Here is a 24,999-nt window from a genome sequence, read left to right as displayed (position 1 = left end):
CCATAACACACAGATGCCATTGGAGATTTTCCTGGCTGGTTCCTCTCTGAAGCAGTGTTGTCTGAGGGAATGGCAATTACCCACTGCCAAGCCTGGTGCTGGCTTAGGTTATTGGAATAATCTCTGTAGATATTTGTCACCACTCTCTCTGGGTAGAAAATGGGGAACTTTGTTGATGTTCAAGTTCTTAAAACACGAAACGGTGATGATGGGCAACACTGGAGGAGGAAGACTTTCTTGTGCCCACAGGCTCTAAGACAGCGTTTAAAGAAGTGATAAAACTCTTGAGATGGGTATATGGATGCTGGATTTCAATTGTAGAGCCCGAATCTTTACATGCTTCTTGTTGCCTGTCTCTCTGCTCCAGCTCATTTTGTAACAGCTTCAAATAACGTTTGAAATATAGTTGTTGTTTTCCCTGTGTGAAAGCAAGGCTCAAAGAGATTTAAACTCCCTGGCAGCAGCATAGCTAATAGGTAGGAGCACCAAGAGTTGCTTTCTTATGTGTGAGAGGAAAAAGTGTGATGCTTGGAGAGACACAGGTCCAAAGCCTGTCTAAAACGGGCAGTCATCTGTCTACAGAGCTACATCACCCCAGCTGCAACCCGGGAGCTGATGACTGCGCATGAGCGAAGGCTCTTGCGATATGAAGAAGGTTATTAATATGGAATCGAATAAGTTCTGGGAACATTTGCACTGTGCTACGGGTATGCAGGGAGTCTTCCTCCCATGAAGGGCGTTTGGCTGGTGTAGAGGCTGTTCGCAGACAGCACCCTTGGGGCAGCAGTACCAGCAACACTGGGATTTAGCTCTCCCATGCAGCCTTCACGCAAGCTGTTCCTGCCCCTTTTTCCTTCGTTTCATTGCACAAGAGAGACTGCTTTGACAGAGAGGTTGCTCTTGTTGACGGTTTTAGCCAAAAATCTGCTCTTTGAAGAGTTTCTTTAGCAAGGTGCTGATGGTGGCGTGTGGGGCCCCCAACAGCTTCTGTCCCAAAAAGCTTAAGAAATGTCAAATCCCCTGAGAGGTCTTTAAAAGATTAATTGCCCTTTGACTTCCACCCTCTCTTAGCTTTTAATAGGAGAGTGCTCACAAATGAAAGGTGCAGCTTACTGCCATTAACAGTTTGAGCCCCAGAAGGGCAGGGTGCTGCTTCATTTTACACTGACTGTGGAGGCAAGGCTGGAGTCTCTTGTGGGCTATTATGTCAGTGTTTATTTGCTGCGGGCTGTTTGTGAAGAGCTCCGCTAGCACGGGCAGCTTTGTTTTTCTCGAGCAGCAAGTACTGCATCAAGGAAGTTTGCTAGTTTAAGAGTAGAGCAAAATTGCCCCTTTAGCAGGTGTTGGGCGTTTAACTGGTACAATGCAACAACCAAGCAGGAGAGGTGGAGCAGGGAGATGGCTTTGCACTGTGGGCATCTGCCACAATCCCAGCTGGAAGAGAAGTTAGTGCATCTATTTCTGCGGGAGTATCCTGATCCCTGATTTTTTTTTTCGTCTCCATTCTCTGGCTCCCAAAGGTGCTTTTTTAAAATAGGGTTTCTAGCGTATAATTTGAGCACAGGATCAGCCAGGGGAAAATGATGACAGGCTTGTTCCCTGCGTGGCAGATAATGAGGTGTCGGAGGCAGATAGCACGGGGTGTCAGGCAGGAGCTGCATGAAGCCCCTGCTCAGCTCACTGAAGTGCGGCTGCGATGAACGCCGGCGAGCGGCTTCCTTCTCCCGCGGCATTTAAATGGGCTGGTTGTTCGGGGCATATGGCAAAAGGGTTAAAATTTAATTAGAAAACATCGTGGTAGCTACTAGAGCTTAACAGAGATTTATATAAGCTGCTAAGAAGGACAAGGCTGCTGTGTGAGCTGCCGGGAGGGCTGAGCTACTGCAGACGCTGGCTCGGCTTCAGCCACTGCCGGCCGGGGCATGCCTGGGAATCTGCCCAGGAAGCGCCGTCAAAGAGGAGTTTGTTTTAAGGCTTGACCCTGGCTGTGTGCAACACCGCAGCCCTCCGCCTGCCCTATAAAGCCGGGCTGCCGTTATGCCAGGCGTCTGAAGGAGGGAGCGAGAGCCAGCGTGAGCCAGCCGGGACGCGGAATTTGCTTTGCCGTCGGAGCAGCTCATGGCTTCGGTGTTCATGTGCGGGGTGGAGGATCTGCTGTTCAGCGGGAGCCGCTTGGTCTGGACGGTGACGGTGGCAGCGCTGAGGAGGTGGTACGCTGCCCGGCTGCGGGCATGCCGGCAAGCCCTGCGAGCGTGGTGTGGCCTCCGGGATGTCTACCAGGTAAGAAACCCACCCGTCATCACCCCGGGGTTTGTTTAGAAAAAGGTGTCGTGCTGCCAGACAAGACACGTGCTCGCTCACCTGGCTGATTCCTCAGTGCACACGCCCCAGGTGAGGTGGTTGGGATGGGGTGAGGTTTGGAGCACCCAGCCAGAGCCTTGGCTCCCCCAGCCCTGCTGCGAAGGTACTTGGCAGGGTTATACTCCGGGTCTGAGCTGATGGGTCCAATATTGCTTTCAAGCGCTGTGCCTCTGCCTTGAACTCAGGGTTTGGGGTGGATATTTTCCATGTTAAATGTGTCTTATCAGCCAGTTTATTTAAAAGTGTTTCACCAGCTGAGTGCCCCCTGTATCCAGGCCCTTGGGGTTCCTGCTAGTCACCCTCCTTGCGCTCGGGATCTGGGAGACAGAGCTCAGCTCTCAGCCTGTGCTGCCATCGGGCAGTCAGAGCACAATGCTGTCATGGGAGAGACTGGCTGTAGCTTTTTCTGCTGTTTGTTTGGTGTTTGTGTTACTGAATAGTGGCAGATTGTGATGTGATAGTACTTTGCTTTGCAACAGGATTGCTTTCTGGGGGGCTGCAGTGAGTCCTGAAACAACAATCGGGAGGCTTCCCTTTCCTGCTGGCAAAAAAATACAGCACCATCCTTGGAGTTACTGTGGTATCCAGCTGCAGTTAGGGTGGTGTCACTCTTTTTGGAGTCTGATTTTACTGGCAGTTATTTATTTTTGTATGTCTGTATTTATTTTTGTCTCACATGTAAACTTCTGATGTGTGCCTGGTCACAGTGTCAGCACGCGTGTTGGCTGGATTACGTTGAATATTACAAAGCTGGTTTTCCTCTCTCCCCGGTGTGTTGAAATACAGAGAATGACACAGCTTGTAACACACAGCTCTCCAGAACCATCAGTATGTAACTTCCATGGGAAAGTCATGCTAAAAGGACATCTGTGCCTATTTAATCCCAAAGGGATCTGTTGCTATTTAGCTTTCAGGTATGCTCAGGAGTGGGAGAGCAGCTTTACTGTGAGAAAAGTGCTTTGAGGTGCTTCAATGCATCTCGTACAGATGATGGATGTAAACACTTTGTGATAGGTGACGTGTCACTTGAGGAATAGGGACCATGTGTAGGTAGGGAATGCAGGTGTGCAAGCATCACTGCTCCCCATCTGCTCACCTTTACTGACCTGAAGAAATGTGCAATGCCGCCCTGGCTCTCTTCTTTCTCTATACATCCAGCTACACCTGTACTGTGTGGGTATTATTTTTGGAGTCCGTTGACATAAAGAGCATGGAGTTCAGACTGCCTTCGCTCCCTGCTGCATCCCCATGGAGGCAAACCCCAACCCTCCAGGACTAGAATAACGGCTCAGTAAGGACCAGCTCTGACAACAACTGTATTCAGCCTGCTCAGCTCCAACGGTTGGCTCGAAGTGAGGAGGTTTTTTTTCAAAACAAAGTGTGACTGTATCTCTGCCCAAACTTACTGTGTCCTGCTGTCTGTTGGTGGATTAATCTGACTTGTCTTTATGAAAAGCATCCCTGACTTGTGCCTGAGTCCTAACATGGGGATGTGAAAGTGGATAAAAGAGGAGGTGGTCCTTCTGTCATCCTTCCAGGTGGCCCTTGTGTTCCATTACCATAAATCCTGCATTATATTGGGCATTAGATTGTCTTCTTTCTCTGTGTCCCTGTTCTTTGTCTGTAAAATGGATATAACAACACTCTCCTACCTGCCAAGGATACTATTTGTCTCAAATTTTTGCTAGGAGAACTGTAGTTAGCGCAGCCATAGGAATTCACATTTCTGCCTTGTGTTCTTATTTAATATTGGCGTCTGGTCAGGTGTTCAATAAAGTCCCTTCCCACCTTGGCTTCATCAAGAATGTTCACATTTCTGTAACTCCTTCACATTAATATTCCAGGTGTGAAAAACACCATGAGTTGTATATAAAGGCTTATTTCGCTAAACTTACACTCTTGCCCTCCCTGAGGACTCCCTGCGCTGTGCACGGTGTAACAAATCAGGAAACAAGTCAGAACTTTGTCACTGAGCTATGTGCAAGGGACATGCAGCAAAGGGTGAGGTGACAGGCACTTGTGCTGCTGGTCAGCCCTGGAGGCTTCGGTTCACTTTGATCCATATTTGGGGTTTGTGTTATTTTGTGGGTCAGTGGCTATTTTTGGCTGAGTTGGATGCTGCTAGCAGGTCTCTTGTTAGCCATCAGTGGTGAAAGGAAAGCCAGTAGGATTTTCTCCCTGGACTGATAAGTTTGTTGTGGTGGTGGTGGGATTTTTTGGTCTTGTTTTCAAAATAGAAGATACTCGCTAGCCTCAAGGGAGACCTGAACTTGACTCCCAGCGTGGAGAAGCCACAAACACCCTTGTGCCACTACTCAGGGCTCTCACCTATGTCTTTTGAAATGTGCAGGTGCAGAGGTTGTCACGTGGGCAGAGCTGTCTGACCAGGGAGGTTGAAATCCTCTCTGCCAGGATAAAGCCTTTACCTGCCTTAGCAGCTTTAGGTACAAAAAAAAAAAAAAACCCACCACCTCATCAAGAACAAACCAGCCTTTGTCAGTCACCTCTTTAGCCAGCACACGTGTTCCCAGCATGTGTGTGCGGGAAACACCTTCCAAGGTCTTACCGGCTGTTGTTTCACTTGGTCACCGGTGCAGGGACTTCAGCCCCAGCCCAGCAAGCCAAGCTCAGGTGCTTCCCTAAGCTGGTCTCTGCTCCAGGGTGCTTGCAATCATGTCTTTTCTGCTGAAAGAGAAGGGATGTTCTATTTCATAACATTATAGAATGGTTTGGAAGGGACCTTAAACACCATCTAGTTCCAACCCCCCTGCCATGGGCAGGGACACCTTCCACCAGACCAGGTTGCTCCAAGCCTCATCCAGCCTGGCCTTGAACACTTCCAGGGATGGGGCATCCACAGCTTCTCTGGGCAACCTGTTCCAGTGCCTCACCACCCCACAGAGCCTATTCATCTCGAGGAGTTTGTGAGCCAATGAGCCAACGGGGTGTCCCATTTCACTCTGAAATAACCTCTGAACCCATGTGAGGGGAGGAGGGCCTTGTACAGTAGGTGAATTTATCCTCTCTGTGAGTGCTTGGCTTGTATGCCAGAGACCATTGTCTCGTCTGTGACAGAGAGCGTCTGAAAGCCTAGAAAAATCAGAGGCTTGCAGAGAGAGCTGATGGAAGAGCTGGCACAGAGCTTCTTTCGAACTGCAGCAAGTCAGTAAGAGTTACTGGGGCTATTAGGTTTTGGAAAAAATCCTGGGTGAGAATTCAGCGTAGACACCTTCATACAAGGGTACCCACTTGCTACGAGGGAAAGGAGTGAGGGCTGTGTTTTGCTGTGGAGATCTGGCACTGTCTTCCCAGAGTCCCCCCGACACCCACAGTGGGAAAGTGTGGCACTTCTGGGTGTCCTGATGCTTTTTCCAAAATAAAGATTTTGGCAAGGCTCTCCACATGCTGGTTTTATAGGCCACCTGTCTTAAATTTAATCATAAAGCAGTAAATCAGAGTGAAATTTTTATGTCAATGAGGTTAATAAACAGCAGCAAAGACAAAAACTTTCAGGATCAATGTCTATCCTGTTGTCAGTTACCGAGGTTACCACTGGCCGGACTTTCATTGCGATGTCAATGCTACCACACACTGGTGTCCGTCTTCCCCTGAGGTATGGATTTTCACTTTAAGTGTGAAAGAAACGTTGCATCAAAATCTAGTTGATAATGCAACTGACTTTTTATAAATTAAAACCCAGTCAAGTGTCAGGGTTAAAGTACATGTCAGTCAGTCTGCTCATTGCAAAGGGGAAAAGAAAAAACAGGCAAACTGACCCCAAACTCTCTGCCGAATACGATGACACGTGATTTATATGATGACACCTTATTGCAGCCTTCCAGTGCCTGAAAGGGGCCTACAAGAAAGCTGGGGGGGACTTTTTATAAGTCTGTAGTGGAGTCTGTATTGGTAGGACAAGGGGTAACAGGTTTAAACTGAAAGTGGGGAGGTTTAGATTGGATATCAGGAAGAAATTCTTCACAGAGAGGGTGGGGAGGCACTGGGACAGGTTGCCCAGAGATGTTGTGGATGCCCCATCCCTGGAAGTGTCCAAGGCCAGGCTGGATGAGGCTTGGAGCAACCTGGTCTGGCGGAAGGTGTCCCTGCCCATGGCAGGGGGGTTGGAATTAGATGATCCTTAAGGTCCCTTCCAACCCAAACCATTCTACAATTCTAAGATTCTAAGATCTGCTGGATATGAAAACAGGTATGAGAGCATCTCCACGATTAAACCATTTGGTTACACTGGTAATTTGGCTAACAATCTCTGGTGTAAAAGTGTTAATTGAATTCATGTGGGTTTTTTGGACAAAGTGCTTTTTAACCTCTGAAAGGTCATATTTCCTCAGTGTGAAGTGAAAGAAATGTTGCTGATGAAGCACAATAAATAAGCTTTGTGTATGTGTCCGTCCCATACACACCCGGGGTGGAGGAGCGAGAGAGGAAGCAGTTGACTTCTGTTTCCTATGATGCTAACGTAGTTGGTTTGGATAGCAAGGTCCATGTTTCCTCTGCTCCCACACCTTAACTTTTCATTGTAAAAAAATGCTGACAACAAATTGGAGATGCCTGCTTTTTCCTTCTCTTTCCACAATGATGTAAAGTGGTGCTGGAGCGGTGAGAGTGAGCATGAAGCGGGGAGTGCTGTGTTGTCAGGGCAGAGATTTCCTTCCTCCCAGACCCTGGGAGTGATGCTCAGGAAGCATCTCAGGCCTTCAGGTCAGGGCTTTCAAAAATAAGCCTGAAGACCTTTGCAGAGGTGCCCCTTCAAAGATTTAAGCTTGGGCCGGGAGATTACTGGTTGCTCTGGAAAAGCTTTACTCTGACTGCTTTCATCCAGCTGTTTTCCTTTTTGAAGGGATCTCATCTAATGCTGTGGCACTGCTCACACATCACCTATAGAGCTTTGGTTCTGCTTTAAACCCCCAGCATGTCCGAGCACAACACACCGAGGCTTTCCCCAGGGCTGGGGCTTCGGCGGAGCCTCTGGCAGAGCTGAGAACAGGACTGGCTCCGGGCATTGCCTCCTGACAGTTTAGAGTTAAACTTGGCTTTATACGCTTCCAACAGCAGCTTTCCAGAGCTCTCTGCCAGACATATTTCCATGTGAGCTCATGATATAGCATTTTCTGTTTGGTAGAGTTTGTTCAAACTAAAATACGGGTTTTGTGCCGCTCCTCCCTCTTCCCCAGCAGACAAACTTCACAACCAGACTGTGAACTTCATCTCATTTCCTTCGGGGTCTCGCGGTGCCAGTTTCAAACAGTACCTTCTATTCACTACCCGCTTTGGCCTGTATAAATATTTTTTTCGCTCTGACGCAGTTCACAAAATACGTTGGATTTCAAATGTCGCTGGCACCACTTGTCAGAACCAGGCTCCTGTACAAAGGTATCGCTGCGTGACCTTCCCTGGGTAAATCTCTCTTGTGCAGAGGCTGGCCAGCTCACACTCTCTGGACAAAAGACTTATGAAAAGGCAAATTAAAAGTATTTTAGGCACATGCTGGTTTTTCCATACTTCATTTTTTGGCTTTCTGATTGCTTTGCTCTCTGATACTCTTTTTGCTCGCGCTGTCACTGCAGTTCTTTGCAATCTTGGATGGACAGTCCATGTGCTTAAAATAACACTGTGCTATCTTTGTCTCCTCATTTTCTAAAAATCAGGCCACCCTTGTACAGTCTGCATTGCTCTTAAAACCTCTGAGTCATAATTAGTGATTAGTAATTCTACTAATCTTCTGTACAGATGGAGGCCAGTTCATTCTCAAAGACTGCAAAGAGGATAAAGCTATCAGTGCTGGAATATATTAGCTTAAATACCCTCCCACACACAAATACACATGTATGCCTTTCCCCGCTAATTGGCCCATCATTCATTTAAACATGCATCAATGCTGTGTTGTGTAAGGGAGGGGTGGGAGAATAAGGGTCATCAAAATGCTGAGAATAGCCTGAATATGCTGCTGTTTAGTCATTAAAAGCAGCCATTTTCAAGCCAAGCAGCATGAGACTCAAGACTGATGTTTCTGGGGTTTGTTTTCCAGCTGATGTAGAAAGGTGCTGCCCCAGTGATGGGTGCCCCAGTGTTTATCTTCCTGCTTGCCATGGGGTGCAGTGGTGTGCCAGCAGAGCTGGGAGTGGTGATGATGTTAGTGCATGCAGCTCTTCTACCGCATGGCCACTGCTGATTACACACTGTTTCCTCAGCATCCTGGTCTTACCTTTCGTTGGGCTGCTGGTTTCTAGGTAGCGTGATGGGGGCTGGCCAGAGGGTGTAAGGCATGGAGAAGGCTATGCTTGTTGGTATCCCACGCAGGCAGGTTAGTGGCTTGTGTGTGGGTGAGGAGGCAAAGAACTGGAGGATGGGAGTGAAGAAGTTGGAAGAGCAGGAGAAGGCAGCACAACCGAAAGAGAGGGGAGAGACCAGGGAATTAAAAAAATAATCATTCTGAACCCACTTGGGTATAGGTCAAAGCCCCTAATAACTGAGCACAAACTTTCTTGCAAGGAAGTATGGGAGAACAAGCAGGTAGAGGGGGAAAAAAAAAAGGCAGAAGTGCAGTAGAAAAGGAAAGCTGAGGTGGTAGATAGGCAAAAATGAGGGGAACAATCGAGGGGAGAGACCAGGGAATTAAAAAAATAATCATTCTGAACCCACTTGGGTATAGGTCAAAGCCCCTAATAACTGAGCACAAACTTTCTTGCAAGGAAGTATGGGAGAACAAGCAGGTAGAGGGGGAAAAAAAAAAGGCAGAAGTGCAGTAGAAAAGGAAAGCTGAGGTGGTAGATAGGCAAAAATGAGGGGAACAATCTCCCCAGAAAGGTGCCTGCCCTAGGCAAAGAGGTGCCTGTCCTGCTGGATGTGAAGCTGTTTGGCTGATGCCAGACTGGACATGGCACGGCCTGCCACAGTTTTGGGAGAGACAAATATGTTGGTGTGGATGAAGACCATCAGGAATCTGGTCAGGCAGGTGCCCTTAGCAGGCGTGCAAGCTGGTGTTTGCTAAGCTGTGGCGAAAGTGGGAGTGAGTAATTCCTCTCTAACACCAAGCACATTGCATCTGTTCACCTTACTTGGAGCCTGGGGTTTGCTGCATTTGCCGTAGGGTTACGGACCCTTTGGCGAGGGGTCACAGCGCTGCCATCACCAAGCCCCAGCTCGGAGCTCTTCTGGTGGCCTCTGAGCTGCAGAGGCTTCTGCCTGCTCAATTCTTGCTGCTTCAACAGCTTCTCACTGCTGGAACCTCTTATGGGTGCACTGTATTTCTTTTAAACTCTGATTTTTCTTGTTTAGAAAAATTATCTGTGGCCCCAAGTACAGCTGTCTTAAACAGCCCAGATCTGTATTTGTTTGGAAGCCCTGGATCCTCCAAGGAGCTGTGCTCTTCCCCTCCTCCCAGCTATTCCTGTTCCTGTGGTTATCCCAGCAGGGCAGAAGCTGGCACCACCCAGGTAACCTCCATGTCATTTCTCTAAGGAAAAATGACTCACTGTCTATTTTCCGTCTTATTTTTGGGCTTTGGAGTCTGTGTTTTGGAGACAAAATTAAGTTTGTTACTCTGAAATACTCTCCCGAAACTGTCTCAGCTGCCACCCCTTGGGGTGCTGGTGCAGTCTGGACCAGCTGGCTGGACCAGACCTGGCATCCTGCTGCCTGATGTGGGGCCAGCTTATGTTTTTTTCATGAAACCTGTGATACTGAGCATTGCGTGGAGAACTTTTGTAGTCTCATGACTATGGGGGTGTTTGTTAGCTTTTACAAAGTAACTTTGGGAAAAGAACCTACCTCTTTGTCTGCAGCTATTTAAAAGGTGTCTGTTTGATCAAAGCTAGTCCCTCTGCATTAAACAAGGAGGGCGAGACACCTCTGGCACCTTGCTTCATCCCAGGTGTCTGGGTAGCTGGGGTGAGTTCCCTCTGGATGTGTCTGGGCTGATGGGAATTTATGGAGGTGAGGGGATCAGGGCTGACTCGCTGTTTGATCGTGTCAACCAGGCAGCCCTGCTTCTCTTCCCAGCAGTGTCAGTAAGGCTCTGGCTTTGCACAGTGCTCTGCAGCTTGACAGAGCCTGTTGTTGGCCTCAAACACTCAGTACGTGGAGCCCTCGGTTTAGGGGACTTTAGCTGGATCAAGAGGACTCAGTACCTCTAAGAAGTGGGAACCATGAGTGTCTGGGTGTTGCTTTCAAAATTTTGACCCCAAGGTTCTTGCTTCCCATTCTGATAAAAGCAAGTTCGTTTGTTGCAGGTGTTGGACTTTTCTATTAAAATAGATCCATGGATTACAAAAATTGAGTGGAAAAGTCCTTCATGGTTTGTCCTCTCTGTGCATGTCTGCTCAGTTGGGAGCATAAATGCCTGGAGAGCATCGAGCTCAAGGGAAGAAGTTGTTCGCACCCCAGGGTGAGGTGGTCTTGGTGTGTGCCCAGAGCTCCTCCCCACCCTGGTAGCATTTTGTGATGTTCCCCCTGGCCTGTATCTTCCAGCCCTTGTTGGATGCTGTGGTCCTGGACTGTGTTGTTCCCTTTAGTATCAGCCTTCGTGCCATAATTTATGCAGCCAGAAGATGTGAGTCAGTGGTGTGATGTAAAAGCTTGGGACCCATACTCACCTCACATAAAAGGAGATTAAGGCTGAGCTGTGTTTGTGAGGAGGAAGAGGCTTGTGTTTTAGATGTTGAAGTAACTGCATGTGTAAATTTGAGATCTTGTGCCTCTGCCTGGAGACCAGGTTGGAGCTCAGGAGGTTACAGCCCCTGCATTTAGGTGCACAGTTCTTTGGTTCATATAGTGTTATATAGTTGTTTAGCATTTCTGCTGTGTTTGTGAGGAGGAAGAGGCTTGTGTTTTAGATGTTGAAGTAACTGCATGTGTAAATTTGAGATCTTGTGCCTCTGCCTGGAGACCAGGTTGGAGCTCAGGAGGTTACGGCCCCTGCGTTTAGGTGCACAGATCTTTGGTTTTCCATTTTATTTTTTTCTGTTTGTAGTAAAAGCAGTGTTATATAGTTGTTCAGCATTTCTTTTGGAGGAGAGCTCAGTTTTCATGCTGTTGTGTGATACCTGTGCTGCTCCTGACACACTTAACGTTGCTGTGTCAAAGCCCAGAGGTTTGCAAACCCTGGTAGGTGGACACACCAGAGCAGGAGAGATCCAGGAGAGGAGCTGGACATCCTTTAAGTGTAACTTGATGTTTTGCACACAGAAAAGAGTCCTGCAAAGGGAGCAGCAGGTAGATGATTTACTTCTGCGATAGCAGCAAATAGCCCTGACCCCAGAACAAATTCAGATTGATGGCCAAGGGTGTAAATTCTGTCCACACTCCCAGTTCCCTCCCTGATGTACTTGAAGTTTTAGGACCGTGCCAAGCTTTAGCATAAAGGCTCCTTCTGTCCCCTGGGCAGGGATGTGCGGGGAGGGAGGGCCAGAGGGGTGATGGCAGCTCCCAACAAGCATAGGGCTGTTGGCGTGGGGGTGTTTGGCTGGCAAACGTGTCACAGGGGGGCTGGCAGGGAGCTGTGGTCCTGCAGCAAGGTGAATTGCTGCTCCAGGGCTGGCACCGTGTGCTATGCCTGCTGGTTTTTCACTTGGTTTTGTTTCATAATAAAGGGGTTAATATTACAAAGGGGAAAAAAAAAAGTAATTGTAATGCTTTCCCAGCTCGCCTCCATTTTTAACAATCACGTTTCAACCTCTTGTGTCCCCTGACTCACGCTGGAAGGGCTTTTGTTTCTCAATCTGTAATCAAAGCAACAAATGCGAAGGTCACTTCCTCAAGCTTATATGGCAACGGAAGAAGTCTGGGATCGTGTCTCCCTTCTAGCCCAGTTCGAATGTACAGAAAACATGAAGGTTTAGTACATGCACACTGTTGAGTGCATACTTCTTGGGTTTCTCCAGTCCTTTTTAACCAGGAAGGCGTGTGACTTAGAGGTAAGAGGCTGTATTTTAATTTCTGATGCTTAGCAGTGACAGATAACGTTAAGTGCTTGTTCCATTGTGCCCCGACTTAAACATCATGCAGACCTCAGAGCTGAGAGCAGGGGAGCGGTCAGCCAGAAAGCAGCACGGAGCCAAGTGAGTTTGCTTTGGGGTACTTTTTGCTTGCTCTTTCTTTTTATTTTTCCCTGAAAGATCAGTCTATTAAAATTTCTTTGCATCTTTTGCACTCAGTTGTGGAGATAAGGGGCTGTTTGTTTACTCCCAGCATTTACAGCTGCTTTTTCCTGCCTTTGTTATAAGTGCTGCCTTGGCTGCTTTAGGAAAAGTGCTGAATCCAAATTTGATTCTGGTAACTTTGCTGCTGCAGCTGGAGAGCAGGTCTGTAATTTCTGATTACAGAGAACATGCATTTTCAGAGATTAACCGTATAGGCTGTTCTGAGATATGATTTAGACCGAACAAAGCACAGATTCATAAGTCCCGAGAAAAGGCGGTCAGTGCCTGGTACAGTAGCTCCTTTCAGCATGTAACTATTAAATGTCTCATCCGTAAGGTCCCCACCCCTCTTGCCCAGAAAAAAAAACCTCTTCACGAAGAGGTTGGCACTGGAGATGCAGCAGCGCACATGGAGTGCGTTAACGGCTGCTGAGAAAGAGCCTTTGATCCAAAGCGCTTGTTTTGCTTTAAAAGTGGAGTATGGAGCAGTCTGAATCTGTCAAAGCTCCTGAGAGCCTGGCAAGGTGCTGGCAGCTGGGCAGGCTGGCTCCTGGCTGCAGAAACAATGCTCAGCCCCCCCTTCCAGCCAATACCCACTGTTTCCAAAGAGCTCAGGACTTCAGGCTTAGTAAAAAATACCAAGAGCAAGCAAACAAAGAGTTAGAAAAGTTAAAGGCTCTTCAGATAGACTTGTGATATAGCCCTTTTTAATAAAGAAAATACGTTTCATCACCTGCTTACCCAATGTCTGTCCAAGGATGGCATCTGGGTTTCCTGAGGGGCTGCTGCCAAACATGAGAGTGGCTGGGAAGGTCCAGGGAGAGCATGGGGACAGGATGGGGGATGAGCTGGGTGCAAGGACCCCAGTGGGGCAAGGGTGGGGGAAGAGGTGCAAGATGCCCTTAGAGGATGTGGTGCTGCCTGGAGAGGATGGCAGCTATTTGGTGAAGGCTTGCTCTGCCTGTGTGTCCTGCCTTCAGGAGGTGTGGGTCTTTGGGGATGGGAAACCCCTCGCGAAGGGGATGTTTTAGCCCTCGATAATTAATGCCATAACAGGGAAAGCTGAGTTTGTTTCATGTGGGTCAGGGATGGCTTCTGGGGTGTGGTAAAACACAGGAAAATTTACCAGAAGCTCTGAATAGAATACCTCCTGAGAAGGGTTTTGTAGAGACTTAAGTGAAGACGCAGGAGCTTAACTGATGTGCTTCCAACCTCCTGGCTGAGGAGCGAAGGTCAGGTCACAGGAGGGCAGGCGCCCAGCTCTGCCCCACGGTGGGTGCTGCTTATTCAAGGGCAGAGGATGCTGCTGCCCGTGCCATGGCTGACACCTCATTTGCTCCATTGGGCTGCGTCAGGAAAGCTCACTGATCCCACAGGATCTCTTTTTTTCCTCCCTGTGTTCCCAGGAGATCGCACTGGAACAAAATTTCACCATGGGCTTGTGTGCAGTAATGACCCGACTGCAGCATCTCAGTGCTGCTGGTGATAAGCATGTCTCCACCAGACACTAATTTATTAGCTGTGTTCTGCCAAGGAAAGCAGATGTTGGATGAAGTATTTCACTGACGTGGTATTTATGGCAGATTTGTGCTGATTGTTTCCTATTAATTTTCCTGATTTTTAGGATTAGCTGTACAGTTGCCTGTCTATTCTTTTCTTGCTGTTATTTTAATTACACTGCAAAGTGGTAGGAATGGTAACACCAGTACCCATGGAATGACATGACTTATTTGAGAGAAATGTCACTTTTGAGTATGAGACACTTGATAGCATAAGGAGAATACTGATGCAGCAAGGGGGCTGTTCCTTCAAGAAGATGACTAACCCCTGCCCCTCTGTCAGAGGGACGCAGCATCTACTGATAACACTGCCAGCAAGATCCCGTGGTCTTTGGCAGCGTCAGGTGAGGTGAAATGCTGGCTGGATGCCACTTGTCAGCTGCAAAGTACGGGGCCAACAGAGCCAGCAAAGGCTCTTTGGCAACAGTTTGTCCCTCTGTTTCATTCCACAGGAACTGATGTTGCCTGCACACTTGTGGCACACTCGTCTGCACGCTGGTGCACAGGTTGTGCGTGGGTGAACACCCCCTGTGTGGGAGGGAGCAGCAGGGAGGATGTGAGACTACCATCGGTAGCATCAGGAAAGAGCAACACTGCAAAATCTCCTTGTGGGAATGAGAGGGATTAGTTTTTTACACTGCATGCTCCTGGTAGAGACCAAGAAGCAGCAACTCTCCTATATATATTTTGCTCTTGACAGAGGGCTTTATCTCCTGGTTGGGATACTCTGTTTATCATTTTGAGGAAGAATTAATTAATTCATCACTGGTTTTGGATTTTTGATTTTTAATTGGTGTACTCATCATTATTTCTGAGCATTGCATGTGAGCATTTTGGGAGAGGAGAGGGAGATTTAGAGCCCCACAACTTGCTCCAGTTAGTGGGATCTTTCTAATGACCACAAGAGGCTGTGCTTGTTGTCCTGTACAAATCAGCAAACCATCAGTAGAGGAAGTGAAAGAGTCCCTTAGATCTGCCATTCCCTGTAACGAGAAATAGTAGGATAATTTGGGGAAAGGAGAATTGCATGGAAAGTGTGTTGGCAGTTGGCCCTGAAAAGCCACAGTGCCTGCAGTCAGGGAGAGCACTTGGCCTGTTGCTTTGCCAGATTTTTTTACTGGCTCAGCTGGTGGGGCTTATGTGAAAGTCAGTTGATGCTCTGCAGGATCCAGTTTTTTCACGGTATCTTCAGTCCATGTTTTAGGAAGGTGCCATGCAACACAGAGAGCCCCTCGGCCCCCTGTTCCAGGCACTGTGTTTTATCTCTAACTCTTTGCCAAACTTCAGCAGAGCCAACATTTTCATGGAAAGCATCATCAAAGGGGCATTTGTACCAGCTTCCACTTAAGTTTTCTCCAGCCTGTCTGATCTTAAAACACTGTTTTGTACGTGTGGTACTCAGTTGAGTCTTTCAGTGTCTGTCCTTGATTGGCTGGACCTGAGACAAGAAGCACAGGCATACCCTGAGGTCGGCAATCGTTATGTACAGCAATTGCTGTGGGTAAATACTCCATGGGTGTTGGGGTGGGGGCTTGCAGAACCAGGGTAGGCTCTGTAGCCCCTGGGAAGGATGGAGGTGGCGCTTGGAGTTGCTCTGGCAAGGTGAGATGGGTCCTACAAGGTGTCTTGCTAGAGCACAAAGGGTGAAAGATGTAGCCAGCCACTTCAGTGCTATTTAACGTTAAGCAGATACTGGCTTCTGTTAATGTTGATAACAAGATAACAAATGATTTAAGGCAAAATCCTGTCCCTGTTAATGGTAACGGCAAAATTCAACTACACTGGAGCCAGGACTTCAGCCAAAGGTTTCTTTATGACTTCAAGATTAGACAGAAGAGGCAGCATGTCTGAAGGTCCTTCCCCCTGTAAACTGGTGGAAGCTTCCCAGCACCTTCGAAAGGATCATGTCCAGTTTCTCTCATTTGCATAAGCCCGGCTGCAGCATCGTGGCAGGGAACCCACAGCATGCCTGGGGCTGGTATGTGCAGAAAGCAGGGGGAAACCTGAGTTTTCAGACCTGGAGCCAACCTTTATGTTTAGCAGGAGATATTGGTGAGTCCAGGAGACATCAAGGGGAGAGCGACCATGCAGAGGAAGCATCACCTTGGGGGCTTTTGTGCTGCACACCTTGCTGGCAAAGGAGGTGATGGAGAGACACGCAGTGGGATGGTGGGGGCGTGTTTCCTTTCCCCAGATCTTCACCTGTGGGAAGATGGAGCATTTCCAACCTCCCACCCACCATTTTTCCCCTGAGCACCTCCTGCCATGGACGCTTGATATGGGGCACCTACGCTGGGTCAGGGAAGACCCAGGAGCTGCAAACAGGCACACAATAAGTGTACATCAAGGCATTTTTGGAGACCTGTGCAGATCCTCTAAATAAAGTTTCTATGGAAGCGATGATATAAAACTCCTGTTTGTTATTTTTCTGCTTATTCCTTAAAGCTTTGAGCGATGCTGAGTGCTGGAACATGATGAGGTTTTGCTCTCCCAACAGACACACCAGGAAACTCTGAGGTCATTTCAAGCATTATAACTTTTTCCCTCTTCCCTCCCAGCTGCATGCAGGCCCCTTCCTTCCAGAAGGACAGGCAAAGCCTTTTATTTTCCTGAGATGTGCCTAGTTAGGGCAGCTCCATATTGCAATACATTCTTGCATCTTATTTCATAGTTTTTATCCGGTCGTGCACATTTATGGGCCAGAAGTAAGCTGGTTGTACCAAAGTCAATGAAGCAATGCTGATCTAAGGCAGCTGAGGATCTGATCCTAAATGCCTTCGGGACTGAGGGGGGGGAAAAAACCCACCTAAATGCTGCAGAAAATCTGAGGTCAGTGTAAGGGCTTCAATATATTATGCTTTGAAATCTCTTACAGGGTTATGAGTTACAAAAGAGAGATTTAGGAAAAAAACCTCACAGGAAATTACTGGTGATGCTTTATAGCTGGTAAAATGCAGCTCAGGTAGCGATTTTGAGCTGAAATTCCCTTTTAAGTGCAAGGCTGGTTCTCTGGGCTCGCACACCTGCGAAGCAGCGCTGCTGCCTCTGAGTCACCCATCAAAAGCAGGATGGCAGGATTTTGGGGGCCCTCCTTTGCCACAGGCTTTGTGGGGGCTGGGTCAGTGTGGCAAAGGGACAGCATTTCCTCATAGACCATGTGCATCTAGTGAGTGAGAATCTTGCTGCTCGTTATCTGTATTGATATCTTCTGCTCTCTGCTTGAACTGCTGTGGGGTGATGTGACTCTTTCGGGATAAATGATCGGGCTTTTACCATCCCTGTTATAATGATGCACCACAGGCGAATTCCTCACTTTGAAAACTGAAGGTTTAAGGCTTTGTGATGGCCGTTTATTTAGTGAAAATGGTTCTCCTTTTTCTCTTGTTACTGGATGCATCAGTGCAGGGGTTTTTTTTCTGCTTATAAATTATCTTCCAGAGTGTATTCACCTGCCAGTGGAGGTTTATTTCACATGATTCCCCTGCAAGGAGCTTATGGAAAGAACATGTGCAGTTCTGTGCAGCTGGGACCAAATCCCCAGTGTCACAGTAACACCCATGCCTGAGCAAGAGGGGTTTATCTGGAGAGGAAGGGAAGAGGGTTGCCATTTCCAGAAGATTTCTTGTGGCTCGTGGAGTTTGGAATATTAAAGATGAAGCCTTGCTGGATGAGGGACTGGTTGCAAACCTTGCAGCCATGTGTCTTTATGTGGATGCAGGACCCTGGTGCAGCCATCCTGTCCCTGGGCAGCTCATGGTTACCCATCAGTGCAACACGGTTGTGCCAGAAGATCTGAACCCCAAGTTGTGGAACATCCCTAAGGAGAGCAGCTGGGATGCATGCACAGACCTCCAAGCTTTCCAATGGTAGAAACAGTTCCAAATTTTGTCTCAAAATTACATGCAGTTTATGTATAATCCTCTTTTCGTTGACTACAGAGTTGTTAGGGTTTGGTTTGTTTCTTTTTCTAGTAGTGAAGACTCCAGACCTTCCTAAAACAATAAAAGTCTTAAAAATAGGAGTCGGTGACACATGCAGCCAGCTATGCCGAGCAATGTCTCTGTAATTTGTCCAGTTTGCGAGGTGAAATCGGGTCTAGAGGGAGTGCAACACACACACTCGGGTTTGCTTCTGACCTGGACCCTCTGTAATTTCCCATTTCTAGGTTACGCTTCAGGACTTATGTTATTATGTCAGCTTTTTTTTTTTGGTTTAAGTTTTTTTTGAGGTTTCCTGTTTACACCCTAATTTTTTTTTTCTTATTTTTTCCTAACTGGACGACACACATGGATGTCTAAAAATATTGCACATAACAACCAGCTTCGAATAGGGAGGATGTTTCTTCTCAAGAGAAATAGCATAAATATCCTGCATATGTTTGGGTGTGGTTTTTTTTCCAAATAAACATTCAGCCTCAGGATATCACAGTGACTTGGTTTAAGTAGCCAAGAAGGCTGGGGTTTTTTTCTCTCTGCCTTGTTGTTTTTTGTTTTTGGGGTTTTTTTAATCTTTTTAAATGCATGATGTTTTGGAAACTCTGCCTCATTGACTTTAAGTAGAGAATTTGTGTTAACTTTTGCGTCACAAGTGAGATGGAGGAAAAAAATGGAGGTGTTTTTCCAGCTATATGAAACCTGTCTGAACATTTTAACCTGCTGTATAGAATTACAGTCTCGTCCTGTGCAGAGCTTCATCCACTGAAAATGAGGGTTAACCAGGTTCCCACTGAAAGCCTACTGCCCATTCCTGCCTGTAAGTTAGGAGAGATGCAATATTTTGGTATGACTGCATTTCTCCATTGGACAGTATTTCTATCTCCTTTCCATTTTTGAGTTTTACATTGCTTACTGGTATGCAGAACACAGGGATGACTTCAGGGAAAAGAATAAGAATCCAGCATCCTGTATCTGTGTGGTTTTGCCAAAACCAAGGCTGTGCGTGACATTGCTCCACAAATTTCCTATTGGGAATGAGATGATACAGGGATACTTCGTTAATTTTATGCTGCTGCTACTTTTACTAGATAATAACTTAAATATTAGCAGTCTTTTAAAAATAACTGCTGGAGAGACCAGCGTGGGGCCATCCCTGGATGTCTTCAAGGTCAGGCTGTGTGAGGCTTTGAGCAACCTGGTCTAGTGGAAGGTGTCCCTGCCCATGGCAGGGGGGTTGGAACTAGATGATCCTTAAGGTCCATTCCAACCCAAACCATTCTGCAATTGTATGATATTGCAAAAATACAACAGAATTGTTCCTTTATACAGACAATACAAAATCAGTGAGAATAATCTGTAAACATAGATGTGTGTATATATGCATCTCAAGGCTGCTCACACCATCTCTCAACTGTGCCAGACAGCTGTGCTCATCTCGTGATGGATTGGTCCAACTACATAGAAAATCAATTATATTGTTCAGATTAGCACGGCATACTGAATTAAAGATGAAAATGTACCCGCAGGGTGTTTGGGTCTTTGAGGAGCCCAGCACCCTGAGAGCTGGGGAGCCAAGTCTGAGTCCCTTCCTAGAGTCCGAGGAAACGGGCCTGCCAGCGGATATGCTGCAGGAATATAAATCACATGGGTGTCATCGGGGGAGTTAAAAATGAGTCCTTTGCTGCGTCGGCTCCAGGAGCTCAGGGTCTCTGGTTGCCGAGCTGAAGGCGCTCTTCCATGGCCAAAATCCTGTATGTAATCCAGTGATTCTATGGTGGTGAAGCTCTCCAGCCTCTCTTCAGGCAAGAGGAGAACACCAGACTGTTGGTACTTTGACCGTGCTGGAGCGTGTGCCGTTGCTGCGTTGCGGTCGTGCGATATCTCCGTGTCGCTGTGCTGAGACAGTACAGGGCAGCTGGAAAGTGATTGATGCTCCAAAGCTTGAGAGGTGGTCTTACGGCTGCAAAAGCACTGTAAGCTTTCGATTCTGCCCCCTGTTCGAACGAGGCTTGCAAAATGTGAGTACTGACTTCTACACAGGAGCTCTGCCCAACCAGGGGAGCAGCTCAGTGTGAGGAGAGACTTGTCTCCTGGACGTGACCTCTCTGGTGGGCGACATTCCTGATGTAGGATGGGCTTGTATTGTTCTGTGGTATTTAATTGGGAGTGATTTGCTTCTGATTGGGGTTTTAAGCATGGAGTAAGCCAAGTGAAGTGCTCTCTGCCCCATCAGGAATGGGGTGGGGATACTTGGAGCAAGTACTTGCACAGCTGCAGAAACCAGGATGCTGGTGGCTGCAGCCTCGGGTCTGCAGAGGAGGGGAGGGTAAGGGCTGATGTTGGGATTGCCCTGGTTAATGCCACTTTGTTTAGGGACTGGAGCCTGCAAATGCAAAGCTGGTAGTCACCCCGGCAGATCTGCATTCCTCGACTGGGCTGGGGTGCCTCGCAGTGAGTATCCGTGTTGTGCTTCTCATCCCAGGTGGAGGAGCAGGGATGTAGCCCTCCGGTGTGCATCCATTGGCTGGGGGGCAGAGGGGTGCAAGCGGCAAAGGGAAATGGCTCCAGAGCCCCACTCTTGCTTGAGCTACAGCCAGCAGTAGACATGTCATGGCCCTGGACATTGCTGTCGTGTCCCAGCACACGACGGAGCGTTCCTGGGGTGACACGAGCCCATGGCCACGCAGAGCTCTGGGGATGCAGGCGGGAGCTGACAGCGTTGTCACAGTAATGGCATTTTACTGTGCTTTATGACTGAGCACCCTGGCATCTTCTGCAACTTCTGGGTGGAGCTTTCGAGTATTTGGGGAAGCAACTGTATGTATTCTCCTGAGATGAGATTCCTGGAGACTTGGGTACTAAAAGTTATCTGTATCTTTATCTGTAAATTAGACTTCTAAGTTGTGTCCTTACATTTTTGTCATCAATAAAATCAGGGATAGTTATATCTTGCCTATCTTCAGGGGTGTCATGAGGTTTAATTACTTTACTTTCAAGGTGCTTTGCAATTATCTTGGGTAGCTGAATAAACGCACAGATTATGGTTGGTATTTCTTTTATGTTTTAGTTTTCCTGGCAACCTTCCTTTCTCCTCAGCACAAAGCTTTGTGGATGTGTTTGCCATAATAGAAACCTTTTTTACTTAACAATAGACAACCAAAGCAATTAAAACAGTCAGAAGTGATTAATGTGATTTCACTGGGTGAAAGCTAAAGCAGCTAGCAATTAAATAATGGCAACCCTTGTGCTATCTCGGAGCAACAGATGGGGAATGATTTAAAAACGCTATTGGATCAGACACTGCACAACAGGGGCGAATTGGTAACAGCATGTCAGAGCCAGAAATATGCACCACCTTGAAGGGTGCACCGATGAAATCGTTAATTGACAGTAACATGCAACTTAGTTATAAGTGTGCGATGGCAGATCTTAAGCTCTCGGGAACAAACGGACCTGTGATCGGATCAGAATGGATTTAAGGGCTCCACGTGGCGTGTACCATGAGCAGATAAATCACCGAGCGGTTGCTAGAGGCTGGTATTGGGATGGTGCAGCTTTGCTTCCAAAACCCAGAGGATGAAGAGCTGGAAGCAGTACCCTGCTGGGAGCACGTGCCTGGGGCTGTGGGCTGATGCCTCCTCGGGGTGCAGTGCCGTGGGGTGAGGCTGTGGTTTGCATGGGGGCATTGCTGCCATCTCTGTGGTGGTGCAGTGTCTGCTCTGCACCCCTGCACATGCCACTTCATCTGGCACTTCTCTACGATTTCACGTTCACAGCAGTAGAAGTAAAAAGGAAGGGGTTTCTTCCAGCCAGACTCACTCTGCCAAGGGCCCTTTTACCAGTATTTGGTGAGCGATGTAGTGACACGTGTTCAGCGGTGCCGGTGCTGGTGCCACAGATGCCGTAGCTCTGTTTTCCTGGTTGCTACACAGAGTTGTGCGTGCAGACGCTCATCTCTGACCTGTTTGTAGAGCTCCTTGGGAGCAGGCTCCCTCCCAGCTTTCAGTCAAAATGAGCTCAATTAGTTAAAACAATAAAGCTTTGTTGATTTGGCTTCTTACAGCTGAAACGGGCTGACTGGTGACAGAAGAGGCTGTGTCTTGGCAGCCCGATGCAAACCACCGCGTGTTGAAATGGGGTCAGCGCTGGGGAGAGGTGGGAGGTCCCTTGTCAGTTATACTGCAGTCGGGTATCGACTGTATTTATTTTTTAAGTCCTTAAGGTTTGGATGTGCGCTGACATTCCGGGGCCAGTAAGTGATGAGGGGGTGCTGGTGGCAGTAGAGCTCAGCCCTGTCTTTGTCCCCATCCCTGTGGACCCAGGGGAATGTGACAGGACAAACCCCCGGGTGCTGTTGTTTAATCCCTCCCGGACCCCCTAACTAAGCAAACCACCCTCAGCCTCTGCTCACAGCTCAGGATTTATAGTCTGCTAGAAGCTTGTGCTGTCGGGAAAATGAGTTACTCTGAGGCTGGGCAAATCAATAAAAAAGCCAGGTTTCCTTCACCGGTTCTCGTCCAGAGAGTGCTGCGAAGCCAGTCCTTGCCGAAGGTGCCAAGGGGCCCAGAATTAGAACAGATTTTAAATAATGTACAAGCTTTCATGGAAACATATTAGATTTCAAAGGGCAGATATTAAAAGGACATAATGTGCAGCTATTTCTGAATTGCTCACCTCTTAAAGAGAAAGACACGATAAATGTGATGTGAAATAGGTGGTCCTGATATAACATCAGAGGTTGCAAAGCTCATCCCATTCTTAATCATTCAGTTCAAGTAGCTGTCTTGAAGAATCCTGTGGAGGCAACAGCTTCTAATACTTGTAAGAAGTTATCCAAGGGAGGACACTCATGTGCTGGTAGAGATTTCATCTAGACTAGAGACCAGATCCTCTGTCACCAGACCAAATTTAGGCTGAGCCACCTGCAGGGAGGTTGGATAGATGGGGGTTTTGTGGGTCCCTGGTCATGTCTGCTCCTCACCAGAGCAAAAGGCCACTGCTGCCACTTGTGAGCGTGGTGCTAGCCAGGCTGGTTCATCCTCACGTTAAATTCTCACAGCATTTATGTTGTTTTTATCTGATCCCGAGCACTGCTTAGCACCCTTAATTCCAGCTTGACGTTGATGGGAGCTGAGAGTGCTGAGGCAGGCTCCCCAGATGGAGTCCTTGGCAAAGGACGCTTGGGTACGGAGTGGATTCCCTTATCAGCGCAGATTAGGTGCTGGCTGCGCGCCGTCCTTGCCCCTGAGCTGCACGTGGTCCTGCACAAGCCAGGATTGCCGTGGGCCCTGCCCTTCCTCACGGGGCTGTGTTGCTGTCTTTGCAGATGACAGAGGGCCGGCACTGCCAGGTGCATCTCCTCGATGACAGGAACTTGGAGCTGCTGGTTCAGGTACAGACCCCTCTCTCTTTTGGACACTGGTAGCACGGTGCCACATTTCTCTGCCTATTTTCTTCAGCACTGCTACTGGGGGCTGATGCGTAAGTGATGCTTGACGAAAAGTTACATCTCTCACGAGAGCAGCGCGTAGAAGTGGAACACACAAGCGTGGTTTCAGGCATGCATGCCCCTCCTCAGGCCTGAATTAGCAGGAGGGTTTCCTTTGGGCACTGGTGCACAGTGGGCAAAATACCTGCCATCGGTTGTGCATTCAGTTTTTCATCTGCTTTCACCAAAATTTATAGTGTAGTAAATGCACGCCTCATACTTGTTTTTTGTAATTTAGAGAAGTCTGGTTTTTTGGTGTTTTATTCCCATAACAGAACCCAAAGCATGAGATCCTCTAGTACACAATATTTTTCTTAATTGAAAAATCCCTCCTGCTGTAAGTGCAGGAAAGCCTGAGCTGCTGCCTTTGTCCCTCAGAAAGAGGAAAGCAGCAGTCGGCCCAAGCATTTCAGCTGGATGTTGTGGGTTAAGCCCATAATTGCCTCTCCATGCTCCCCATGTCCCGTGCAGCTCCACGGAGACACCAAATCTGACTGACCCGAGTCTGATGAGGCCAATTCTGTACTGAGTTGTACAACAGGGTTTTAACATGACCATGTGTACTTAAATGTCAGTATTTGCAAAGAAAACCTTTATTACATATGAAAAGCCTGAACTGAAATGAATTAAATTGGTTTTATTCTTTTAATAGCCCAAACTTTTGTCTCGGGAGTTACTGGATCTGGTGGCCTCACACTTCAACCTGAAAGAAAAGGAGTATTTTGGGATAACGTTTATAGATGATACGTAAGTATGTTCATTTATTTTCAAGAGCTGTGTGATTATTGCAATGTGAAACCTATCCCCAACATCATGGCACCTCAGCGTGATGGAAAAATTACGTTTTCTTTTGAAGAGCAAAGGTTTTCCTACTATGTGCTTGTGCTGTTTGGCTGAGGAAAGGGGAAGGCACAAAACAAAGTATTTGGAAAATATCTTCTGGGCACAAACCAAAGAATACTTGTAAAATACCTTCCTGACGCTTTTACTTTTCATGTTTGTCTCACAAGGTGGAAAAATTAATTCAGCAATAATTTCCCATGTGGACTCCTCCAGCTTTCCTACTCCTCACTTTCAGTAACAACGAAAAAGTTTTGCATTTATTTTCAAAACTAATTGCTCCTACTGCTTTGCACTTTAATCTCAAAAGTATTATTGAGTCTTTTAGACCCAAAGTTCCCTAGCAGCGATGAAATATGAGTTTATTCCTTCCCATAAACAACTTTTCTCTAGCATCCCTATTACTTTTAGGTATCCAAGCTATTCCGCAGACTCCCAGAAAGAGCTGCCAAAGCAGAACATGCTCGAAATGCACAACCCTGCCTTCCCGGCAGCTGGACTATTGCGAGCGCGGCGGTGTTGGGCGCCGTTTGTCATCGCTGCGGATGCGAGTGGGGCAGCCGCTGCCCGTCCCCTGGCCCCCTCCGCCAGCAGCTGCTGCCGGGCTGGGCTGAGATGTCGTGGCCAGGCTCGGAGCACCGCAGGGGATTTGCTGCCGT

The 24,999-nt window shown here is 47.7% G+C and overlaps 1 protein-coding gene across 1 annotated transcript in view; it reads left to right on the top strand.

The window, feature by feature from the left end:
• Positions 1-2,118: 2,118 nt before the first annotated feature.
• Positions 2,119-24,999, top strand: part of LOC104509128 (FERM domain-containing protein 4B-like) — a gene marked incomplete at its 3' end in the record, with an annotated part of 28,749 nt that continues 5,868 nt past the window's right edge. The window contains exons 1-3 of the mRNA XM_010150967.1: positions 2,119-2,280; positions 23,339-23,404; positions 24,153-24,247. Coding sequence (XP_010149269.1) covers positions 2,119-2,280; positions 23,339-23,404; positions 24,153-24,247 — 323 coding nt within the window. The remainder of the gene's footprint in view (positions 2,281-23,338; positions 23,405-24,152; positions 24,248-24,999) is intronic.

Source organism: Eurypyga helias, unplaced genomic scaffold, assembly GCF_000690775.1.
Source record: "Eurypyga helias isolate BGI_N326 unplaced genomic scaffold, ASM69077v1 scaffold8924, whole genome shotgun sequence".
Classification (NCBI taxonomy): Eukaryota; Metazoa; Chordata; class Aves; order Eurypygiformes; family Eurypygidae; genus Eurypyga; species Eurypyga helias.
This window is presented reverse-complemented; position numbering and strand designations above follow the sequence as displayed.